We start from the raw sequence: 21,683 nt of genomic DNA on the forward strand, positions 1-21,683 counted from the left end.
CTGTGGCCTTGGAACTGTGATTCATGTGTGATGGTGATGCACTTCCAAGCCTTCTGCTAAGGGCGGGTTGTGTTTTTACTGTTATCTTGGAATTTAATTCTTCTCAAATTACTGCTGCTTGGCTTTATGCCATCATAGTAGCATCTCAACTTGTTTTCTTAACACACTAGTAGTTTTCAAGGCTGTTTCCAATTCTGTTTTCTGTGATTCCACAAAACATGCTATGGAAGAAAGGCTATTCAAGACATGGTTTAGCAACACAGGTCAATTTTGTGTTGTGGTTTTTTTAATTATTATTTATTTCTCAATCTCACAACCCAAATGTTCTGTTTTAAATGGAAGAGATGTGATTTTTTCCAATTTAAAAATCAAGAGCTTGCCCTCGCTCCATAGAGTTTGATGTGTTACTGTATTTTGATTCGCCTTGCTTTTTCACTTGATTAGACTTGTATTTTAGAGCTCTGTGTGTTCCTTCACTGACAACTTGTTCTGGGTTGGTTTATTCCCCATTGGCTTTTCACGTGATGATGACTTGCTGGCATTTGCCTAACCACTGTACCAAATAGTTTGTTTTCTTGGAGGCAGAAATGTTAGATTTGTTACCTTATTTCCTGGAGAATGTAAATGTCCTTTCTGTTTAGTTCTGCAATAAGGAAGGTCCAGAGTTTCAGAAAGAGAGAATAATGAAGTTGAGTGCATGGTTTGGTTGGTTTGGTTTTTTTTCCAAACGAGGCAAGAGAGTAGCTGACTTAAAAGGAAATACATGTGGACGCAGAGACAAGATGCATCTTCATGTTGGTGAAGGAAAAGTAGTTGTGTGGGCTTTTTTTTAGGAGACTGCTTAAGGTTTTAAAAATCTGTATTTTTACTAATTTTCTGTAGTCTGTTTCGCATTTGATATTTTAAAACTTTCCTTTTATCTGCTAGTACATGTGTAGTCTAGAATGACAAGAGCTGTCATATTCATTTGTTATGAAGTTCAAGTATTAGAGCATCAACATAATGGGATAAATGCATATTTAGAATATTCCAAATTGAAATAAACAGTTACTTAAAGACTTTAGAGATTGCATTGCAGTCCTGTTAAACAATGGGTTTTGTACTTGGAATATTTACCATACTTAAAGTCTGGTGTATATATATTCAAAGATTGTTTGATAGATTTAAAGTAATTTTGATTTAAAACAAACAAACAAAAAAAACCCCAACAAATGCAACAAACCACAACTGCTTTCCAGGCTGCTTTTCTTGGCATTTGAAATGTGTACCTTTTGGTTTTCCTCCTTTGCTACCCCTAGCCCTTTTTAGCTAGATATTAGTTAGATTTACTGATCTGAAGGATATTGTGGTCAGTGGTGGCAATATTATCAATGCTAATGTGAAGTGTTCCTAAAAACGTGTTGAACATAATTCTTGTACAGTGTGTGTTTCCATAAAATCTGAGTGCCTACTAGGAAGGAGCCAGATTAGGAAATTTGATTTACATTTGTTGAACTGTCGTCTTCTCTTCAATAGATAGGTGTCTATACATTGAAGTATTTTGCTTTGGCATTAAAAGCTGTATATAAGTCTGTTAAAGAAACCAGACCAAACCAGTATGCCTTTCACTTAAGTGCAAGGTGATTTGTCCTGGCCTTGGAATCCAGGAGAAGGGGGCCTCAGTTTAATCTGGAGGGTTGCTCTAAGAAGAATCTGGCTTCTGCATAGTGAACTTTATCTTCATTACAGAAAGCTGACAATGTGTGAAGCTGTTGATCTTTCTTCATCTCTAAGCTGTAATTGATTGCGAGATAACGAGTTCATTCAGGGTAATAAGAGAGTCAAAGATAAAGATTGAGTCTTGGAGCTTGATTCCATATTTAGTGGAAAAGAACATGTTTGATCTCTTTGTTTTTGGGTCTCCAGCATTGCTCTGTAGTCTGGCCATGTTCAAGATAGAGATTGTAATACCAACAATACAACAGTAGAGTATGCGTCCCAAAAGATCCAGTTTCAGGAGATGAAGACTTGCAGTTGCAGCTCTCTGCTAAACTTTCTCCTAAAATGTCAGTTTTACTCAGTTATGAGCAAGTATTTGGTTAAACAATAGGATCTTTTGCAAGTATTTGTATATTTGGAGGTGTAGGGCCTTGGGGTACAGGTGTAGTTGCACTTTATTTGTGATCACCAGTTCTGAAAAATTCAAGCTACCATGGAGAATCCCTTGATTCTTTACATCTCTGTTTTGCTAAGGTAGAATACAGCTTAATTGATTATACCAGATGCCATGAAAAAGCTTATGAATCTCTTCTCTGAATTTATAACTTTGACTTTTGACATATCCCATTGCTCAACAAATTCTCAGAGGAGTTTAGAGTTCTTTTCAAAAGAATTCCTGCACAAAATGTCCTTTTCAGGACAAGAAATCTATATTTTATATTACTTTTTAGAGAAAAGGCTGTATATGGTTCTGAGAGATAAATTAATATGGAAGATTCCACCACCCCCAGAAAATACCACAGCTTAGGTAGTGTTGGTGACTTCTTAAAAAATCTGTGGGAAGCAGCATTCTAAATTCTGTAGCGGTTACAAGAAATAAAGTAGGTTTTTAGGGCTCTCTTGTGAGTTTCAGGTAATCTTCCAGGTGTTCTCTTTGTAAGACAGTAGAAGTTTGAATGGCAGTGGGTGGTAACAATGCCAGTCTTTCATTTAGCCTCGTTGTTAATATGTTGTAAGTACTTGTGTGATGTGACTGCCTGTCCTTGGAGTTAGTGAGTTGGGTTTCAGGGGTAGGAATGAACTTAGTTCAAGTAAAAAGTCTAGGTGTATTTTCAGAACTGTAAGTTATGTCCATCTTGTGGGCAGTAAATTGTTCTGTGAGCAGGAGAATTTACAAAGTCTGATGTTTAAAAAAATTACATTTTTTGGTCCCTTACATGAAGCACCCTGAAGCTTACGGTACCTTTAAAAGTAGGTAACTTGTGCTGAGAACTGAAGGATTGTACAGAACTGCGTGTTCTTGAAAAACAGCTGTGTGTCTGGGAGTGAATGGTGTATTTTAAATTGCAGCATGAATGAAGAAGATAGTTCAGTAATCTTCCTAGGATTTACTCTGTATTGAAAGAAGGTTTGAATCCAGCTTTTCTGTCTTGTCCTTCAGATCACCGGAATGGCAAAGTGTTACATGATAATTGTGTGTTGCTTTTTGGTTCTGGATATTTAACAACAGTAAGAAAAACGCTACCAAAACAAAAACCCCTGAACACAACAACAATAAAAAATAAACACTCCAGCAGAAATAATAAGAAAATACAGTGCATTCATTAGCATGTGCAGGCTCTAAAATCTGAGCAGAAGAAACATGAAGGATTGTATTTCATCTGTGCTGTGGGCTACTCCTCTACCTGCTTAATTACTGTTTGGGCGGATAAGGTAACCCAGTGCTGCTGATCAATTGAGTGCATTAATATCTAGATACAGTATGTGAGACCTACAGCAACAATTTTACCTTGCACCACTTGGAATGAGCTTTAGCTATCCACAGTGATTATTGCTTTCCCATGGTTCATGAAGTAAACAATATAGGGCATGGCAGTTTCTGAAATATATGCACGGTCTGTAATTGCTAGAATTATGTCAGTAATTTTAAGTAAGCTCTGAACTTTTGTGGGCAGTGACTATCAAGTAGCCTAGTAAATCAAAATATTGCTAGGCCTGCTTCATTAAATGAGTTACTTTTGGTAAACTAAAATTGATTATTTCGGAGTGGCATACACTTAAACACTTTTACTGTTACGAAGCAAAGCAATAATCATTTAAACTCGCCTGACAAATCTGATGTGATAAGTTTCTCATGCTCTTGCAGAGCAATACATTCTCATTAAGGTATAGATTATGTACATGCTAGCTAAGGTATGCTGTACGCATCTGCTTTTTTAAAAAAAATGTGTACAATGTGTAAATGTAAGAAATATTTTTTGTGCATGAGAGAAGTGTATGTTTGGTTTTCAAACTCTTGGAAGCAGTAGACAAGCACGTTTTAGGAAGCAGGAGTTTAAAGAGCATTCCTGATTGTTCTGCACTGTGCATACACATAGTAAAACAGTCTTTACCCTGGAGAGCTTGTAAGTTAAAATATTTAGAAATTGGAAGAATTTTTACTAGGCAAGTTCGGAAGCATCATTACAACTGCTGATAATAAGCCAGCTGCAGTCTCGAACTGGGTAATTCTCTTGCATTGCTGGAAAAGAGACCTCTGGCTCTGTATGTGGCTGTGTTTGGGTAAACTCCCCCAGCTCCAGAAACAAAATGTGGTATCCTCAGCCTGCCACTTGCGGTTTGATTTTTGCAAAAGAAGGCTCTGCCAACAACACAGTTCCCGAATGTCTCCTTCCTGACTGTTTTTTCACTTGGTGTGGTTTTCTTCCATCAGAGAAGGTCAGGGTACCGGGCTATTCGATAAAGGAACACTGACATGACGCTATCCGTCATCTGCCTTCCCAAGGGAACAAGGACAACTTGATTTAGTCAAATAGCAGAGCCAGTGCTTTCCCTACCGGAAGGTTAGCTGCATGGCCGGAGGTGCCCAAAATGTGCAGTATAGAAATTTCTGTCTAGTTCTTGAATGTTAAAAGGTTTGTGAGATACCTGAGAATCATTATGAGAAAGTGTCTCATGTCTTATTAATGGTGAGGAAAACTATGCTGATGCCTTGTTTGTCAGGATGCTTAGCGAGTAAGAAGTTAATAGGAGCACTTAAATTTTGCAAACTAGTTTTCTAGAAAAGGGAATTCCAAAAGCTTTTTTTCCATAATACCATTTAAATGTACGTGATTATTACTTGCAGTCCTTTCTGAACTGTTGTGTTTTCCTGTGGGACTGAAAAGCACAAACATGATAAGTTGTGCCTTAGTTGAAAAAAATGAAGCTATATCGCTTTATATGATACTTGAGGGATATGCTATTAAAATAGTGTATAAAAACTTCAACATTAAATATCTGATTTAAAATAAAGCAACTGAAATGTTTGCAACTGAAGATAAACTGAATGTTCAAGTACTTGAAAAGATAAAAACAAAGAACGCAGTTTGTGTAAATACGGAAGACTATTTGTCTAGATCATCTTTCAGACTCATTAAACAGCCGTAAGTGATTTAAATACAAATTAGAAAGCTGCACGTCATGTGGCAGCCTACTCATGTAGGCTGAGCTCATCAGAAACTCCTTTTGTTCCTCCATTTCCTTCCACCTTACTTTCCCTGCCGATGCCAGCAGCACTGCTTTACCTCATTTAGTAGGGCTGTGTTGGAGGCACCATTGCAAGGGTCCCTCTTACTCTTGGCTCCTTTGGTACGGCTCCTCGCTTCTCTGGCCTTCGAACCTCCATATAACCCTGCTTTCCCTTGCATGTGTTGGGGACTATGGTCTACGTTCTGATTTTCCTTGTTTTCCTGTGGTTCTTACTTGTTTGTCTTGGACGAGACTATACATTGATACCCTAAGCAATTAAAATAATATGGAAAACAAGGAGATTACAGAATTGGGAGGTTTTATGCTGGAAAGTATTTTGCTCCTATCAGCTAGTTTTTAATCTATAAATAATCACCTGGTTGGTGTATTGCACGCTGCAGACTCGTATTTTTTACACCCCTCAACAGGTTCTAGTTTTCACCAAAATTGAAAAGGCTATTCTGATACAGGGAACTTTCCCCAAAATTTGTGGAATTCATTGAGTGCATTCATTATTAGCTAACAGATGGTGAATCATTGTCAAGTTGACGGTATAAATCCTTTCTTTGCATAGGCCAGTGGTATATTTGTCTTGTTTGTTAAAAATTCCACTGCAAATATTAGAGAATATAATGAATTTATTTATATTTTTTAGGAGCAATGGATGAGCTTCATAGCCTGGACCCAAGAAGACAAGAATTGTTAGAGGCAAGATTTACAGGAGTAGTAAGTGGCAGCACTGGGAGTACTGGAAGTTGCAGTGTTGGAGCTAAAGTAAGTTCTAAGAGCAGTCATGCAGATCTTTGAACCATCTTTGAAATACTAATTTATTTCACACTGTCTCACGTGTATATTGCCCATGTGATTTACTTGCAAAAGTACTGGGTTGGAAGAGGCTCTCAGGAAAATGTTTGTTAATTTTGCTTTGAGATGGGATTGTTTATCCTGAACCCGTCTGTGACATGGACACTGAATTGTTTTTAAAAACACCAAAGAATGGGTTTATACTCATTTTGTGGTTTTGCTTACGTGTCCACATGTGATCGGAGATGGAAGTTTTTCCTAGTGTTTAAGTGGAGTTGTCCCTTCTGCAGATGGCCTACTACTTACAGTTCAGCTTGAAATAGACACAGGGAGTCTTATGTGACTGCTGTTTTTAAGATTAAACTTGTTTGAAGACTAGTGTATCTAGATTAACAAAGCCAAATTCTTTCCACTTTTCCAGGCATTTATATCAATTTTACCTACTTTCATTGTAGACTTTCTGCAGTCTGCCTGTCAGTACCTAAACCAGGATGCAACACTTGAGGAAAAACCTTACAAGCATTGAATAGCAGGGCTTAATTACTTTCCACATGTCATATATTACCCTTCGGTTGATACATGTGCAAAATAAATTTGCCTTTATTATAAATTCTGTTCAAGGTACAAGCTGCAACTTCCAAGACTGATTTCTCCAATACTGTTAACTTAGCCAGTGGTACTCCATTTTGTATTTGTGCATTTGAATGTTCTTCATCAAGTGCAGTACTTAATAAACTGATGTTAAAAAGATATAATACTAATCTTTTAGGCACATTTCCCCCATGACCAAAGTACTTTTGAATTCTGTTTCCAAAATTGTTTGCAGTACCCTCATATTTTAAGTATTTTACACAAACTTGGTTAGTATTTTTCACTTCCTATTCCACATTTTAATTACCAGTCTAGATTACAGAACAAAATATTACCTGATAGAAGATGTTGATGAAATTTCTGGAGATGTGTGATGTATTGTTGACTATTAACAAACTATAAAGAATTGAGATCAGTGCACAATGATCTTGCATCGTATTTTCTTAATTTGTTTTTGAGAGTGACATGAAGGTAACTGTCACAAAGCTGTAAAAAAGGTGACATATCACATCTGTTACTACCCTCTTAACCAAGAAGTGAGTTAAATGGTCAGGGGAATCAGTCAGGTTGGATTGACACAATGTAGTTGATGCACTGTTTTTTTTCTCTTTTTATTTAATTGCCTTCTAATTATGACTGCAAAAATGTATAGTTGCCATATCTTATGATTAAAGTTAGATAGAGACAAACCCAGTAATTCTGGCCCATCCTTGTTTCCTTCTTCCTAGGGTTCTCTAGTACTACTTACTCCCCTAATTTATGAGCTCGTTATAATTAGTCAGGTAATTGCTCATAATTCAAATGACTATTTGTCCTTTTTCATGACTAGAGCTGTACCGTCTTTTAACTTCATTTAACTTTTAGTGTATTTACAAACCCTTCTGTTAGTTTTTGATACAGCTGCATTGGTCTCTTGCCTTATTGCTGGTCTTTGCTCCTCAGAATCTGTCTACTGCTGTGTTTGTAATATGTTTTCTTTAAAAGTAATTATCAAGTTTCTTGTGGTTCCTTTCTTTAAAACTTGATCCCCTGTGAGTCGCTGCTTACCGTTTTCATAAATCTGTTCAAGTCTTTTTTTGTTGTCTGTTGTTCAACTGATTTAACTTTTACCAAAATTACATTCCACTTTCAGGTTCACAGTTTGTTCATCTGAATTAGCCAGAAAAAAAAATGAAATTTAAACCAGCTAATTTCCTTTTTCACTCTACCGTGTAAAACATAAATTTCTTGTCCCTGACATATTCCAAGATCTGTTTGAATAGATAATCTTACCTTATCCAATTGATTTCCAAATGGATAACTGGATAAAGTGATTTTTTTTTTTTTAATACTACAAAATACTTTAATAATTGTTTGCCGAAGATGCTACTGCCACTGTCTTCTCACTGATGCAGATACTCACCTAAGACACTGTTGTTCTTAGCTTTGACTAGAAGTATTCCACAAATGATCTTCAGTATACAGTGCAATACCTCTTCTTTTTCCTGCTTACTTTTTGTTTGATTTTGGGAGGCAGGTAGGAACACCAAAATCTAGTCCTGTGATTTATCCCACCATCAGTAAAATGGCAATTGTAACAGTTTTGTTTGTATTTCTTTTATTTCTAGTCATTCAATGTATTCAAGCAGATAACATGAAGTATAGTAGCTGGTCTGGACTGTGTTTGGAGTATGCTTTTTAAAATTTATTTATTTATTTTAATATAGTCTTTAGTCTTGGTGGGGAATGTCGAGAGAGGCTTATCTGTTTTTTATTTAAAAAAAATGAGAAAATCTTTTTGATCTGATATGCAGAGGTAACTGGGAAAATGTGATGTATAAACATGATAAAAATGGTCTGCTTTCACATTGAAGGCAAAAATGAGAAAGCTTCCTCTCGCGTGCATAGCCAAATCGACACATAAACCAAATTCTCATTTTCCTAACCTAGCAAGACAATACAGAGGTTGCAGTGCATGTACTGGTTATTTTTTGAAACATTCTAAGTCATTATTCTTCTAGTAATTAAATTGTGATGAACTCTTATTTGTTGGTACTACTATTTTGAAAGCCTATCATTATCTACTGTTTTGCTGAAGAGTTTTGGAATTGTTGGGGGGGAGAAAAGCCCACCGTCCTAAAGCTTTTTCAGTAAGCAAGGTTGGAAATATGAATATAGGTTACTGAGATTATTGTTGTAGCTGATGCCGATGACAAAATACTGAGACATCTCAAGGAAGAACTACTTATAGGCATTTCTATACTAGAGACTGCCTGGGAGGGGAACGCACATGGAAGTTTTGTGGGGTTAGTTAACATTTCTCCAGAAATTTTGATTAAGAGATGATGTAGTTATTCAGAAGATGTCACAGGTAAGTATTGTCCTGAAAAACTGATGCAGTGCTGGAATTTAATGCTTTGAAGCAAGCTGAGCGTTTGCATTGGAACTAGTTGTTACTTCACTTTAAAGTATTTGTTCTACCTTCCTATATGGAAGAGAATAATACAGCGGTATAGTATTTTTTTTTCTTTTAATAAAAAGAACCTCAACTGATTTTGGCATTTTTTGTTCTATGAATGTCGAACAGACTCTTTCAATAAAATGTCCTTGTTGCCACTCTGTGTTCGAATTTCGATCTCTGAATAAATCAGCCTTAGAAAATTTCTAAATAAATATTGTAAGTTGAGACTATTTTATAGTTATTATCGTCTCTTTTTTTTTTTTTCCCCTCACTAGTCTAAATTAATTACTTTCGGGAAATGGTTTGTTTTAAGAATGTAGAATAATATTGTCAATAAGTTGTAATTTTCTATCATTGAGTGGATTAAAAAAAAAATCTCTGCAATAGCCTAGTATCTGTCTTGGAGAAAATTAAACACTCTTTTTCATTGAAAATGAAAATTTTTAGTAGCCTCCAGCACTTCAGCAATATTGTCTTTTTAAGCCCATTTGGTAGGGGTTTTTCCACTGAATGTTTTGCTGTTCCCAAATAAGATTGAAATGTTTTTGAATGTTCTAGGGTCTTACTTGGCTTAAAAGCAATTGAAATGCAGAATTTATTGTACCCTGTCAAAACATCCACCTGTCAAACTTCTTATCCCTCTTTCAAGTCGCAAGTGCTCTAAAATTAATCAATTTTTCCTTGCAAGCGTGAAATTTTATTACTGTTACTTGCTATAACCAAGAGTGATAATACTGGATTAGCTGGTTTATAAATCTGTATATAATGTTTAGTATTTTGTCTTTGTAGGCCTCAACAAATAACGAAAGTTCAAATCACAGTTTTGGAAGCTTGGGATCTTTAAGTGATAAAGAATCAGAGGTAAGTGATTAATTATTACCTCAAACCTTTAATGCTAACAAGTCATAATTTCACATTCCACTTTGTTGCTTTATTTTATATAGAAGCTTTTAAAGTAAAATGTAAAATACATAGCTAGATAGGAAAAAGCATACATTACTGAAGTATACCATATCTTGGAGGAGCAGCTACAACTTCATAAGAGTTTCTTTGGATTTTTGGTCATGAAACTAGCTACTTCTGCTTCTTTGGTATCTATGTAGTCATGCTGTGAGGATACCTACAGCTTTTGGAGCTGAAAATGCTTAAACATTTTGCTGTCTTCTGTTTAATAGGCAATAAAGTTTTCATCAGCACAGATAAGCTCTGATTAGTCTTTGTCTGCATCTTTGAAAATACTCTTGAAACTAGTTTGCTATATTTTCTTTAAAAATACGGATATACTCCAAGGTCGGACAGTAGCTATCATCTGCATTTGTAAAAGCTGCAGTTATCACTGCATTTTCTTCGTACCACTTCATAATCCAAAAAAAGGATTCACATTCTTACTAGCTTTGAATGTGCAGAGTGCAGACTTCCCTGAAGGAGATTTTCCTGTTGGCGACCAGCATTGATACAGTTGTAGTAATGCAGCTCTTGCGATTTACCTACTTTTGGGGTCAGCGAGTCCCTCTTGACAGTTTTGCCTGTGTACATGACGGATTGCATCGATAAGATTGTACCCGTTTTAAGCAAGAGCATATTTCTAGCCCAGGCTAGACCTGTATTTCAATGTGTGTCATGCCGGAGAGAGAGTTGTTTGGAATGTGATTGGACATTATTTTCACATGTTAAAGCTTTATTTTAGGGCCTAATTGTTCATTCAGTCACTATGAGACAGTGTCTGATGTTTGCTTTTATACTGGGCTGACCAGCAAGTGGATTTAGTTGATTCCCAAGACCAATACCTTATAAATAAATGTGCCATATATGTGATTTTTCGTTTTACTCTTTGAAAAAGACTCTGCTATGGTTTTTTCCCCTTGCCTTTCCCCGCTGCATTTTTCCTTTCAATTGTATCTAGACTGTTTTCTTAACCAGAAGAGTCTGTCTGCCTGTTGGTTTTCTTCAGGGTTTTTCTTGAAGTACTTTGGGCAGTGTTGTGGTGGTGCAGTCCTGATGTAGGTGTAGGTGTGAGAGTGGAAGCACGCTGCACTAGCCTGAACGTTACAATGCATTATGGCAATTCTTTGACAAAAACACATGTCTGTGAGTAGTTGAGCGATCTGAGAACACTGACTATATGTAATAACTTTTTGGTGTAGAAAAATATTATTTTACAGCTGTATACATGAGATATAAAGGCAAGGTTTTTCCAAGGCGTGTAAGTTTGAAAGTTTAACCCGTATCTTCAGTCTCTACACAATGTTTTAACCTCAAGCTGTGCTTCTAGGTAGGGATAATTTATTATTTTTTAAAAAAAATATTCTGAAACTTGAATTCTGAAATAGAAATAAACTTTTTTCCTAAAAAGTTCCTGCATAGATCTCCAGTGCTCCAAAGCACAGTGCTTCAGCTTTCTTCTGTTTTCTGAAAGATGAGACTGAATGACATTGAGTAAGGAAATATGATTTCTTGACCCATTTTCAGAACTTGACAGTTGTAGTCACTTAAATTAAATTATAATTGTAATACCAAATATGTTAATAAGTTTTTAGAGTTTTGTTCTTAAAATAACATTTGGTTACTTACATACTGTAATCCTATAAAAAGTACACTTTAGTTCTTAATATTGCAAACACGTTGTGGGATTTTTTTTTGTGTGGTTTTTTTTTTTTAATAGTGTGACAATGAAGGTTTCATAATAGAGAATTCTTTCTGTATATAGTAATGTAGAAATACAAAGACTTACTCATATAGGAAGCAGTGCCATCATTTGATGTTGAGAGAGAGCTGTTGTATTACAATTGATTTTTGGGAGGAAAAAAAATAGGAATGCCAATCTCAGAATTGCTGAAATTAATTTCTAACAAGAATGTCAGTTTCTGATCAAATTGTGATGGTACATTCATGTCATCATTCTGTGCTTTCATCACTAAGTGGCACATTAAAAGAAAGGTCTTTCACACTCAATTTTCAAAACCAGGCAGGCTTCCCACACACACACATACACCCCTCTTTGTTTTTCTGGTGTGAATTTTTTCCTTTTTACTTCTAGCACATGGGGTTGCAGAAAATACAATTATTAGAAGTGGAGTTGGTTGTTTTGTTTGTTTGTTTTTCTCTGTCTGATGGATATATGAAGAGAGGCAACTTATCTGAATAATAGTTTTAATTGAGATGCTTCACAGGGGTAAACTTTGGTCTGCAAAATAACTTGAAACCAGTCTTTATTCTGGATTCAGTTCAGCATTGTGAGCAATAAACATTAGCTGGATGTTTGATCTAGTATCAAGACCTGTATTCCAGTTTCTTTTTAAATGTATACATTATTTTTATTTTTATTAAATGTTTTGTTGCTGTGGCACTTAGGTTTTAATTTGAGTATGTATTAACTACTTGTAGTTAATTGGCTACCTCTAGGTTGTGAAGAAGTGCTTCTGGTAGTCTTCCAATATTTTGGCCTTCCCCACCATTCCTCGTTAAAGTAGATGACTCCTCGACACAGATCTGTTGGAGCATGTTCAGAGGAGGGCCGCAAAGGTGATCCAGGGGCTGGAGCACCTCTGCTACGAGGACAGGTTGCGGGAGCTGGGATTCTTCAGCCTTGAAAAGAGAAGACTTCGGGGGGACCTAATAGCTGCCTTCCAATACCTGAAGGGAACTTACAGGAAAGCTGGGGAGGGACTTTTTACAAGAGTGTCCACGGATAGGACAAGGGGAAATGGGTTTAAGTTGAAGGAGAACAGGTTTAGATTAGATCTTAGGAAGAAATTCTTCACATATGAGGGTGGTAAGACTTTGGAATAAATTGCCCAGAGAAGTTGTGGATGCCCCCTCCCTGGAGGTGTTCAAGGCCAAGTTGGACAGAGCCTTGAGTAGCCTGGTCTCGTTGAGAGGCATCCCTGCCCATGACAGGGAGGTTGGATTAGATGATCTCTAAGGTCCCTTCCAGCCTATTGCATGCTATGATTCTATGAAATACATTCTTTTATTTATAACAAGTATTTTCTATTCTCTATAGATAATGAATTATTTAAAGGAGGACAGCTTTGTCTGTGGCTTGATTTGTCCAGTTTGATTAGTTATTTAAATGTTTTGCTCTGCTTGCTTGTAGCTGTTTAGTTGCTGTGGTTCCCAATTATACAGAACTCTCTTTATAAATGTAATTTCAGAAGTAACTAAAGGTTTGATCTAATTGGAATTTATAATGTGTTGCAGAGGAAAACAGCACTGCTGTATTTGTTTGCTGAAGTTGTAAAGCTTTGCAGGGAGGGTAAGATTTAGAAGAAAATAATTGTGGAAAGCTATCAACTCATTCATTAGGCATATGGAAAGTACTGACAATTAAAAAATTTGTAACTATTAAGCATACTGGAGATTTAAGTGTTGAGAGACAAAAACATAAAAATTTCTATTTTATTACACATGATTTTAATTTTTTTTTCTCTACAAAATTCCTGAGTTACGCTGTTACCAGTACTACAATAATGGTAGAAAATACTTAACTATATGTAAAATATATAAAACTACTTATCTGAGTATTTTTTTAAAAGGAGATTAACTAGTTGAGAATTGCTACTTAGAAATGTTTATTTTGTAAAAGAGGATGTGAAAAGCCAAGATTTAAAAACTATAAACGTGAAGAGAAGACTTGGGGGAAGCACATTAAAATTGAGGGGTAAACAAGGGTCAAGACCATGATTTATGAGGCTCTGCTAATATGTCAAGCTGTGGGTAGCTTTAACATAGCTTCACAATCTAGCTTTAAATAACTTCAAAACTATTTTGTCTGGTTTATGAAATAGTGGGATTTTAATCTAAATCTTGGCTATGTGTAAATCTTTCTGAAGTGACTGAAAGCAGCTTCAATCTTTGTTTATCAGGAGGATACTCCTCAGCCCCATTAGTCGTCATTTTTTTTTTTGTAATTCATATGATTCTATTCATTAGAAAGGATTTTGGAGAACATTTTCTAGTGATTGATGTATGCGGTACGCTACCATGTGAATTTTGTACTTAGAAAAGGTGAACATGACCTTGTTGGGTAACCTCATTAATAACCTCATTAGTGTGCTAATACTTTTTAGTTTGGAAGGTTAAATTTAACACCGAAAGAAATCAGAATTGCTTAAGGAAATAGACATTTATGAATTATTTGCATTTCAGTTTTAAAACTATAAACCTCTTTAAATGTCTGGTTATTAAAAACAAAACATCAGTTACTGCAGTCGACAACTGATTTTTAAACTTAAATGTTTAGTCATTAATTAGCTTTTAAACAACTTTTTTTTCCCCTGATATGGTAGGTAAAACTGACTACATTGGAATGATAACTGCAAAATTGAAAGCTGGAAAACAAAAATAACATCAAAATGCTCGGTTAAATAGTTTCAATTTAGTTTTGTGGAAAGATAGCTTAACATTACCTATTTACCTGGCAGTAATTGCAAATAATTAAAGTAATATTTCTAAGCTATGCTTTCTACTTTTAAAATCATATAGTCTTAAGATAACTTAATTTCCAGGAGTCTCTGTTATACAGCTTGCTAATGTACGATAGCACTGTAAAAGATGCTGATTTTGGTTTGAAGAGTTTATTTAAAATAAAATGTATGCAATTTGAATTTAATTTGTAGCCTGATAATACAACAGTTACAATGGTAAACCTTCCAAAGGTGTTTTTATGAAGCTATCCACAGAGCAAAAACTTCTAAAAAATACATGATATAGATAAGGAAGACCTTTCTTGTCCTGGATGTTCTTTTATAGACTGATAATTTTCTACAAATCTCAGGTATCTTAAAGTGCTTCTCTGCCAAAATAAATATTTTAAGATATTTGTAATAAATTTTGTATTTGAAGGTATGCACATAAAGATTTGGGAGCTGAAATGTGATTGAAATACTTTGTGAAGGGTTGATATTTGAATATTGGTATCATTTGCTGTGTTGAGAAAGAATACTTGGAGCACAAAGTGGCAAATAAAGTGAAATTATAAAATGATGATACCATAAAAAATAAAGCATCTTATCACTGATTTCAAATTTAGTCTGAGATATTAGAGACCATTGATTTCTTGATTGTAAAACAGAGTTCATTTAATGGCTTCTGTGCTTTCTTCAGTTACTGGGATGAGGCTGCTTGGAGGCTGAATACACACACAGCTGCAGTATCTTTTCGTTGAACCAAAGCAGCTTGTAGAATTTAACTTACACTGGGGAGACTAACTGGTTTGAATCCTTGGATCAAGGGAGAGCAAATATAATTTAGAGATGCTTCTGATCACAGCCCTTTCTTGTTATCTGTGTTGTACAGGCTGATTATAGTTTCTAGGCAACTGTATATAATATTTCTGGAATAAATTTTTAACAGATCTGTATTTTTTCCCTTACCAATGATGTTTTTCTTTGACTTTTTTGAGATACAAATGTAGTGGGAGGGAAGAGGAGTGGATGATGACACTTTTTGAGTGGATAGATATTCAGATTTTGAACAATCGCTCTCTCTTTTCTTTTTTCTTTTTTTTTTTTTTTTTAAATCCTAAGCAGATTTTAGAAATATACAATTTACGTTAGTTTGGAGATTACTTCTGCACTTCCAAAAACATGTAACATTATTGGCTTCCTATTCAAGCACTAGAACTTTGTTTTTATATTGTGGCAATGCGTAGAAAACACCATCAAGAATCAGATTATTTCACTAAGTATTAAGCTTTAAAACACCCACAACTATTATCTGAAGATCTTGGTAAAACGTAGCCGTAAGTGAAACCAAATTGAGTGTTCATAAACCCCAGAATGGATGAAAAGGTATAGTTGCTTAACAATTAATATATAGAATTACTTTCTGGGAAATTTTTTTAAAAATTAATTTCTCACTTTCTTAAGTATCTTTTCTAGCTTGTATTTATCTGATTTACCAAGGATCGTATTATCTACTTTAACTACGATCTGAAATTGCATCCCTGCTGAATTGTGAAATCATGTTTTATGAATGAGGATTTAAATTTATTTCACAGTAATATAGCAATAATATAAACAAATAGAGCTGCTGTTGGATCATGTTCTTTTTGTTGTTTGTAGACTCCAGAGAAGAAACAGTCAGAACCTTCCAGAGGAAGAAAAAGAAAAGCAGACACTCAGAGTGAAAGCAGCCAAGGTAAACTAAAATGTAAATGAATTAGATAGTTATTGCATGTATTTAATCAAATTATAATGCACAGAGTTTTGACTGATAGCTCTAAAAACTCTTTTTTTGCTTGCATGAGACGGGTGTTTGGCTTTAGATGATAAATTACGTATCTTTCTCCCTGCTTGGAAGGTATGGGCAAGTAAAATCTGAACTGGGCTGGTAATTGCCCATAAGAATCATGTGCTACTGCATCTGTGACTTGTAGCTGTCGTACAACTCTGTATGCTTTTTAAGAATTGTAGCAGCTCTTCTCATCCAAAATACCCTTGTGGTTTGTATTTCTTTTCAGTAGGTGAGGGGGAAAAGAGATTACAGATTGTAATATCTGATTTCTTCTTTTTCAGGTATATTTAAAAAATTGAATTTTATTCTTCCTTTTCTGTGGATCGTTGTGCAATGTAGTTATCTAGAGGGATGAGACCAATTTCCAATTTAATATTCACAAAACACAATTTTTGTCGTTCTTCTCTTTAATGTGACTACGAGGGAAAGAATGGTGGAAATTTAACTTCAAGACAAAAATTCATTAAAAGGGGAAAGGAAGTAGTTTTGATAACGTTGTATTAGCTTTTTTTGTTTCTAACTCAGCTAGGAAATGTCACTTCAAATACATATCAATGGGCTCCATATCTTGAAGACTTTGTAATGCAACATGCTACTAGTAGAAGAATTATGTAGTTTGACTAAAGTTAATTTCTTTGTAGGTGTTGCTTCATAGAGACCTGCTTTGTTCAAAGAATTTGAATGAAATTTCCTGTTTCCATTATTCTAGTAGCCTATCCTTCCTGCTACCAATGAGAATTGAAATTAGAGATGATAGAAGTTTTAGGAACTTTTTGGCACAGGCAACATGATTGTAATGTCCTATAATTACTATTTTACTGTCAGCAGCAATGAAACTGAATAGTCTGCACTGCAATATTCTGAAGGACCTGGCCTAGGAAACTGCAGCATATTGGAATAGTACAATACAGTTGAAGCACAGCAAATACTGCTATTGTATTGAAAAAAGGAACAAGAGATCCATCTCATATATTGCATACCTAGGATTTTGACTTTGTAGTGTGCAAAATAATCCGTAAATGTTGAAGTATTGTTTGGAACATGGATGTAATTGGAAAGTGGGATAAAATCAGAGTAAATGTATTTGTAACTGGCTGTGCCAAAATAATTTGATGTATTTCTTCAGTGTAGAGTTCTGTAACATGACATAGAATAGATTTTTCTATACTGAAAAGGAATGCAGTCTATCTGATTTATCTGGATGAAAACAAGTTTTAATTTGATAAAGCGATATATGAGAATTAAGCATAAAGACAGAAATCACTACCAGAATTATAGGGTAGGTAAAGAACTGGCTAGAGGGCAGCAGCAGTGATATGTGCACTAACTGGGTAACTACTGGAGGAGTTAGCTGTGTGCTGTTCTAGGTCCTTGAATTATTTGACACAAAAAGGGCTGCCAAATGTTTCTGTTTCTTCGTAATATTTCTTAGTGACGCAAAGTCAAGCAGCAGTGGCAATATAGAAGCATATCAGACTAGAAAGAATTCTTCAGGACTGAAGCAATAGAAAAGCTTGAAAATCTTTGCTAAAAAGTCCAAAATTACATTTTTCAACCTATGAGTAATGATCTCCTAATTTATGGCACAAAAATATTTCTATAAAGAAAAGAGCTTTGAACAATGGTCTGTTTTCAAGATGTCTCCTAACAGGTGGTTACAAGAGACAAATACAGTTTTAAGATTCATCAGTTGTCTTAGGACCAAATAGACGAAAGCATTTATGCCATTGGGTAGGGCATTGGTGTGATCTCTGGAATGCCACATATGGGTCAGGTCCTCGCATCAAAGAAGTATTAATTCACATTGATCCTCCTGAAGTCTCAATACTGTAAGATAAAAGAAATTCTACTCTCTCATTCTGTTATTTTTATCTCCCTAGCTAACCCTGTGAGTTAGCCAATTCATAATCAGGTTGGAAGGAATGGAAATACTTGTCATCCTCCATGCCTACGCTGTTATTGGCACTTAGGGAAGTCCTCGGGCTGAACATTAGGGCACAATAACTCACCTGGAACATATAATGTTAATAGATTTGATTAATTTGATATTTTGGAAGTGGGTAAAGTTTGAGATAGTGCTTGAAAAGGAGGACTTAGAGCTATAGGTTTGATCTGTAGGGTGAGATGAGTTTCCTGTTATCCAGAAGATGTCTAGGCTTACTGCTATGTCTGCACTAATCTGATTTAGGAATTGAAGTATGACTTAATTTCTGATTTCTCAATGAATGGAATATGTAAATCTCTCCATTGTGGCAAATCCCTCAATTATCTACATAGGGAGATCACATTTTAGCACTTCAAGAAAACCAATTAACAAGTGGTAAGACTTTGCTATAATTAGAGGTAAAAATGTAAGACACATCTCTAAGTAACTCTTTTAATAAATTCTAATGTATTAACATATTTGTTTCAGGAAAGAATATTGGGGGACGTGGTCACAAGATTAGTGACTATTTTGAGGTAAGGTTTTTGTGTGTTTGTAAAATTTAGCTTTAAAATTTACTTTTGGCTTTTTTTGAATGTTAGAAACTTTTTGCTTGTAATGGACAGGCCTCTTGAGGACACTTTTTTTTTTTCTTTATGTAAGTTTATGAGTATTAAACTTTGAAGTAGAGATGCAGTGGTCTCTTCATGCAGCCTGAGCTAAAATATAAAAACCATTTTCTTTTACATTTTTTCTTTAAATGGCCAAAGGCTACACTAATAAAAGTAATACAGTCTAATTTACAAATTCTGTGTACAGATGAACTGTATCATTCGGTAAATGTACGATGTATTTTGATAAGAAGGTTCACTAATTGAAGGGCCATATATTCTTTACAGTACCAAGGTGGAAACGGCTCTAGTCCAGTGCGAGGCGTACCTCCTGCAATCCGATCTCCTCAGAATTCACATTCCGCTCCTTCTTCTGTAAGTTTGTGAACTTCGTAACTGCTGGAGACATTTTTCACAGTCTAAAAGGCATAATTGAAAAGAATCTATATTGAAGGAAAAAGTTTTTAAAGTAGAGAATCCTGGGGAAAAAAAAGTTAAATATTAAAGCTAAAATTTTCGTTAACACTGGGACTTTTTTCCTAAAACATCATTTTTAAATACAAAGTAATTATGTAAAATGTTGAATAAATGTTAAAATGTTCAAATGACATCTATTCACAATGCTCATACAAAAAACAGGAGGAATTTTGTTACTTATGAGGAAACTGAACCCCTGTCTCGGGGTTTAAAAGCTCTGTTTTTGATAAACCATAAGTTTTTAAGTAACTGACACTTAATTTGCCTGCATCCTTTTAAAATTCTCTTTGTTGATCAGGCTAATTAATTTTTTCCTCCTCATATGCACAATTTCAGTGTTAAGTATACCAACATGTTATTCTAAATGGCCAGATTCTGCCCGTTGCAGAAAGGATGTTTTCTCTGCAGGTAGACCTGACCTTTTATTCCATGTACTTTCAACTTCAGACATCCTATTATTCTTGCCAACAGTATAGACTGTAATCCAGATTGTGGAATTTGGCTTGAAAACAGTCTCATTCACACTAACTAGCAGGTTTTGGGAAGTTTCATTAACGGGATTTACGTTCTGATCAGCACTAGCTTCCCCTTTCTGTTTTTTTGCATGGGAAGTAACTACTCCAAAAATAACTCACATTATTTTTCAGTTGTGAAAGCTTAGAATTGGAAAAATAAATCTGCGTAAGACTAACATCACCTTATGTCAGTCCTGTATTGTCTTAAATCTTTCAGTCTTGTTTCCCAGGACAATCGTAGTTTTCTCAGAGAATATATTACATCCTTTCTAAACTGCAAGTGACATATTTCAGCACAGTGATAGCTCTCAATGCAGTGCTCCAAGTAGTATCTTCTGTAATAAAGATACCTTATTTCTCTCTTCTATATGATTTTCCTGCCAAGAGTTGTGAATAAGGCTGTATTTATAATTGGATATTACAGTTATATCTAAAATCCTTTGGTTTCATGCATTCCAGGTTCGACAGAATAGTCCTTCTCCTACTTCATTAGCTTTCGGGGACCACCCTATCACGCAACCAAAGCAGTTATCTTTTAAAATTACTCAGGTAACTATTTTTCAGTAGAACCATCCTACATCACTTTAGACTGTAGACAAAACTGATAGATACATTTATTTCTTTGCCTTTCAACTACTTCTAAACTTGTAAAGGCTTTCAGAATCTTGGCTTTTTACACTCCACCAAAGCATTTTTCTATTAAGTTCAGCAGCTCATAATTCAAATATCTCTGATTAGTTTCGTGTTTTGCACTTGGTCTGCTTCCAATGTTGCACTTCGTGAGTAGTTAGATGACCATGTCATTGGTAGGTTTTTGCTGAAGACTTTAGCTGTTGCCTGATCTTAGAAGTAGAGACTGCTCTTTCAGGCAGTATTTGAAGTGACAGCTGCTGTTGTCATATTGCATTTAAAATATGAGAGATGGTAAAAATGAGATGGTAACCAAAATGATCAAGATACAGTTCTATCATGACTTTTAGAAGCCAAAAGCAAGTGTTTTGTCCTCTCTGCCATTTCTGACGTGATCTGTCTTTCACAAGTTAGTCAGAACAAAGGCTACTTCACCTGTTGACCAAATACAGAGAATTTAATGTAATTAGCTGACATTTACATTCTTGCCCTGTTTTATATGCTTTTTTTGTGAACAGTAACTTTTTAATTAGTGATGAAATCTTTTACTGCTGTTAGTGATTTGTCTCAACTGTTCACAATCATCCTCATAAAGAGGCAAATCACCTTCAAAATACATGAGAATAAGATGTGCTGGTCTCATTGAATATTCAAAAGTAGTTTATTTCTCTACATAAGAAACATGAGAAAAATAATGTTGTAATTGTTAAAGGAAAGGATAAATATTTCAAAATGTTCTTTTTAGACTGATCTCACAATGCTGAAATTAGCTGCACTAGAAAGTAATAAAAATCAAGACTTGGAAAAGAAAGAAGGTCGTATAGATGACTTACTCAGGGTAAGTGTGAGACATGGGGTAAAGATATTTATTCAGAACAGCAGACAGTGAATATGAGGCAAATATTTTAAATGTTTGAATAATCCTTGGTTTTGAAAACTACCCTGGAGTTACCTAAATTAAAAGGTATTAAATGAGTTTTAATTTTTGTAAATTTTTTTTCTGAGAAGTCTATGAAATGAAAGGCATTAGGGTTTTTTTTCTGCTTGTGTGCTACGGCTTGTTGATGATTAAGTATGTTTATATACTTTCTGAAGGTACAAAGAAAGCTGATGCTGTTTTGCAGGCAGTTGATTAATTCATTAAATTCATAATACAATGTCATATAACAGATGTGGGTTTTCTGTTCTAATTGTGAATGGCAGTTATCAGTGGGACAACTGTTGACACTTTCAGAATGGAGGTGATT

At 35.0% G+C, this 21,683-nt stretch overlaps 1 protein-coding gene across 2 annotated transcripts in view; it reads left to right on the top strand.

Annotated features, from left to right (window-relative positions):
- Nucleotides 1–21,683, top strand: part of TLK1 (tousled like kinase 1) — a 76,660-nt gene that overhangs the window by 20,527 nt on the left and 34,450 nt on the right. The window contains exons 2-8 of one of the 2 annotated variants that reach the window (XM_086616107.1): nt 5,864–5,982; nt 9,833–9,904; nt 16,108–16,183; nt 18,693–18,739; nt 19,103–19,189; nt 20,266–20,355; nt 21,182–21,274. In XM_086616107.1, coding sequence (XP_086472233.1) covers nt 5,864–5,982; nt 9,833–9,904; nt 16,108–16,183; nt 18,693–18,739; nt 19,103–19,189; nt 20,266–20,355; nt 21,182–21,274 — 584 coding nt within the window. The remainder of the gene's footprint in view (nt 1–5,863; nt 5,983–9,832; nt 9,905–16,107; nt 16,184–18,692; nt 18,740–19,102; nt 19,190–20,265; nt 20,356–21,181; nt 21,275–21,683) is intronic. The other variant, XM_086616108.1, reaches the window with a different exon arrangement.

The sequence above is a fragment of the Tauraco erythrolophus genome, chromosome 8, assembly GCF_009769465.1.
Source record: "Tauraco erythrolophus isolate bTauEry1 chromosome 8, bTauEry1.pri, whole genome shotgun sequence".
In the NCBI taxonomy this organism is placed as follows: domain Eukaryota; kingdom Metazoa; phylum Chordata; class Aves; order Musophagiformes; family Musophagidae; genus Tauraco; species Tauraco erythrolophus.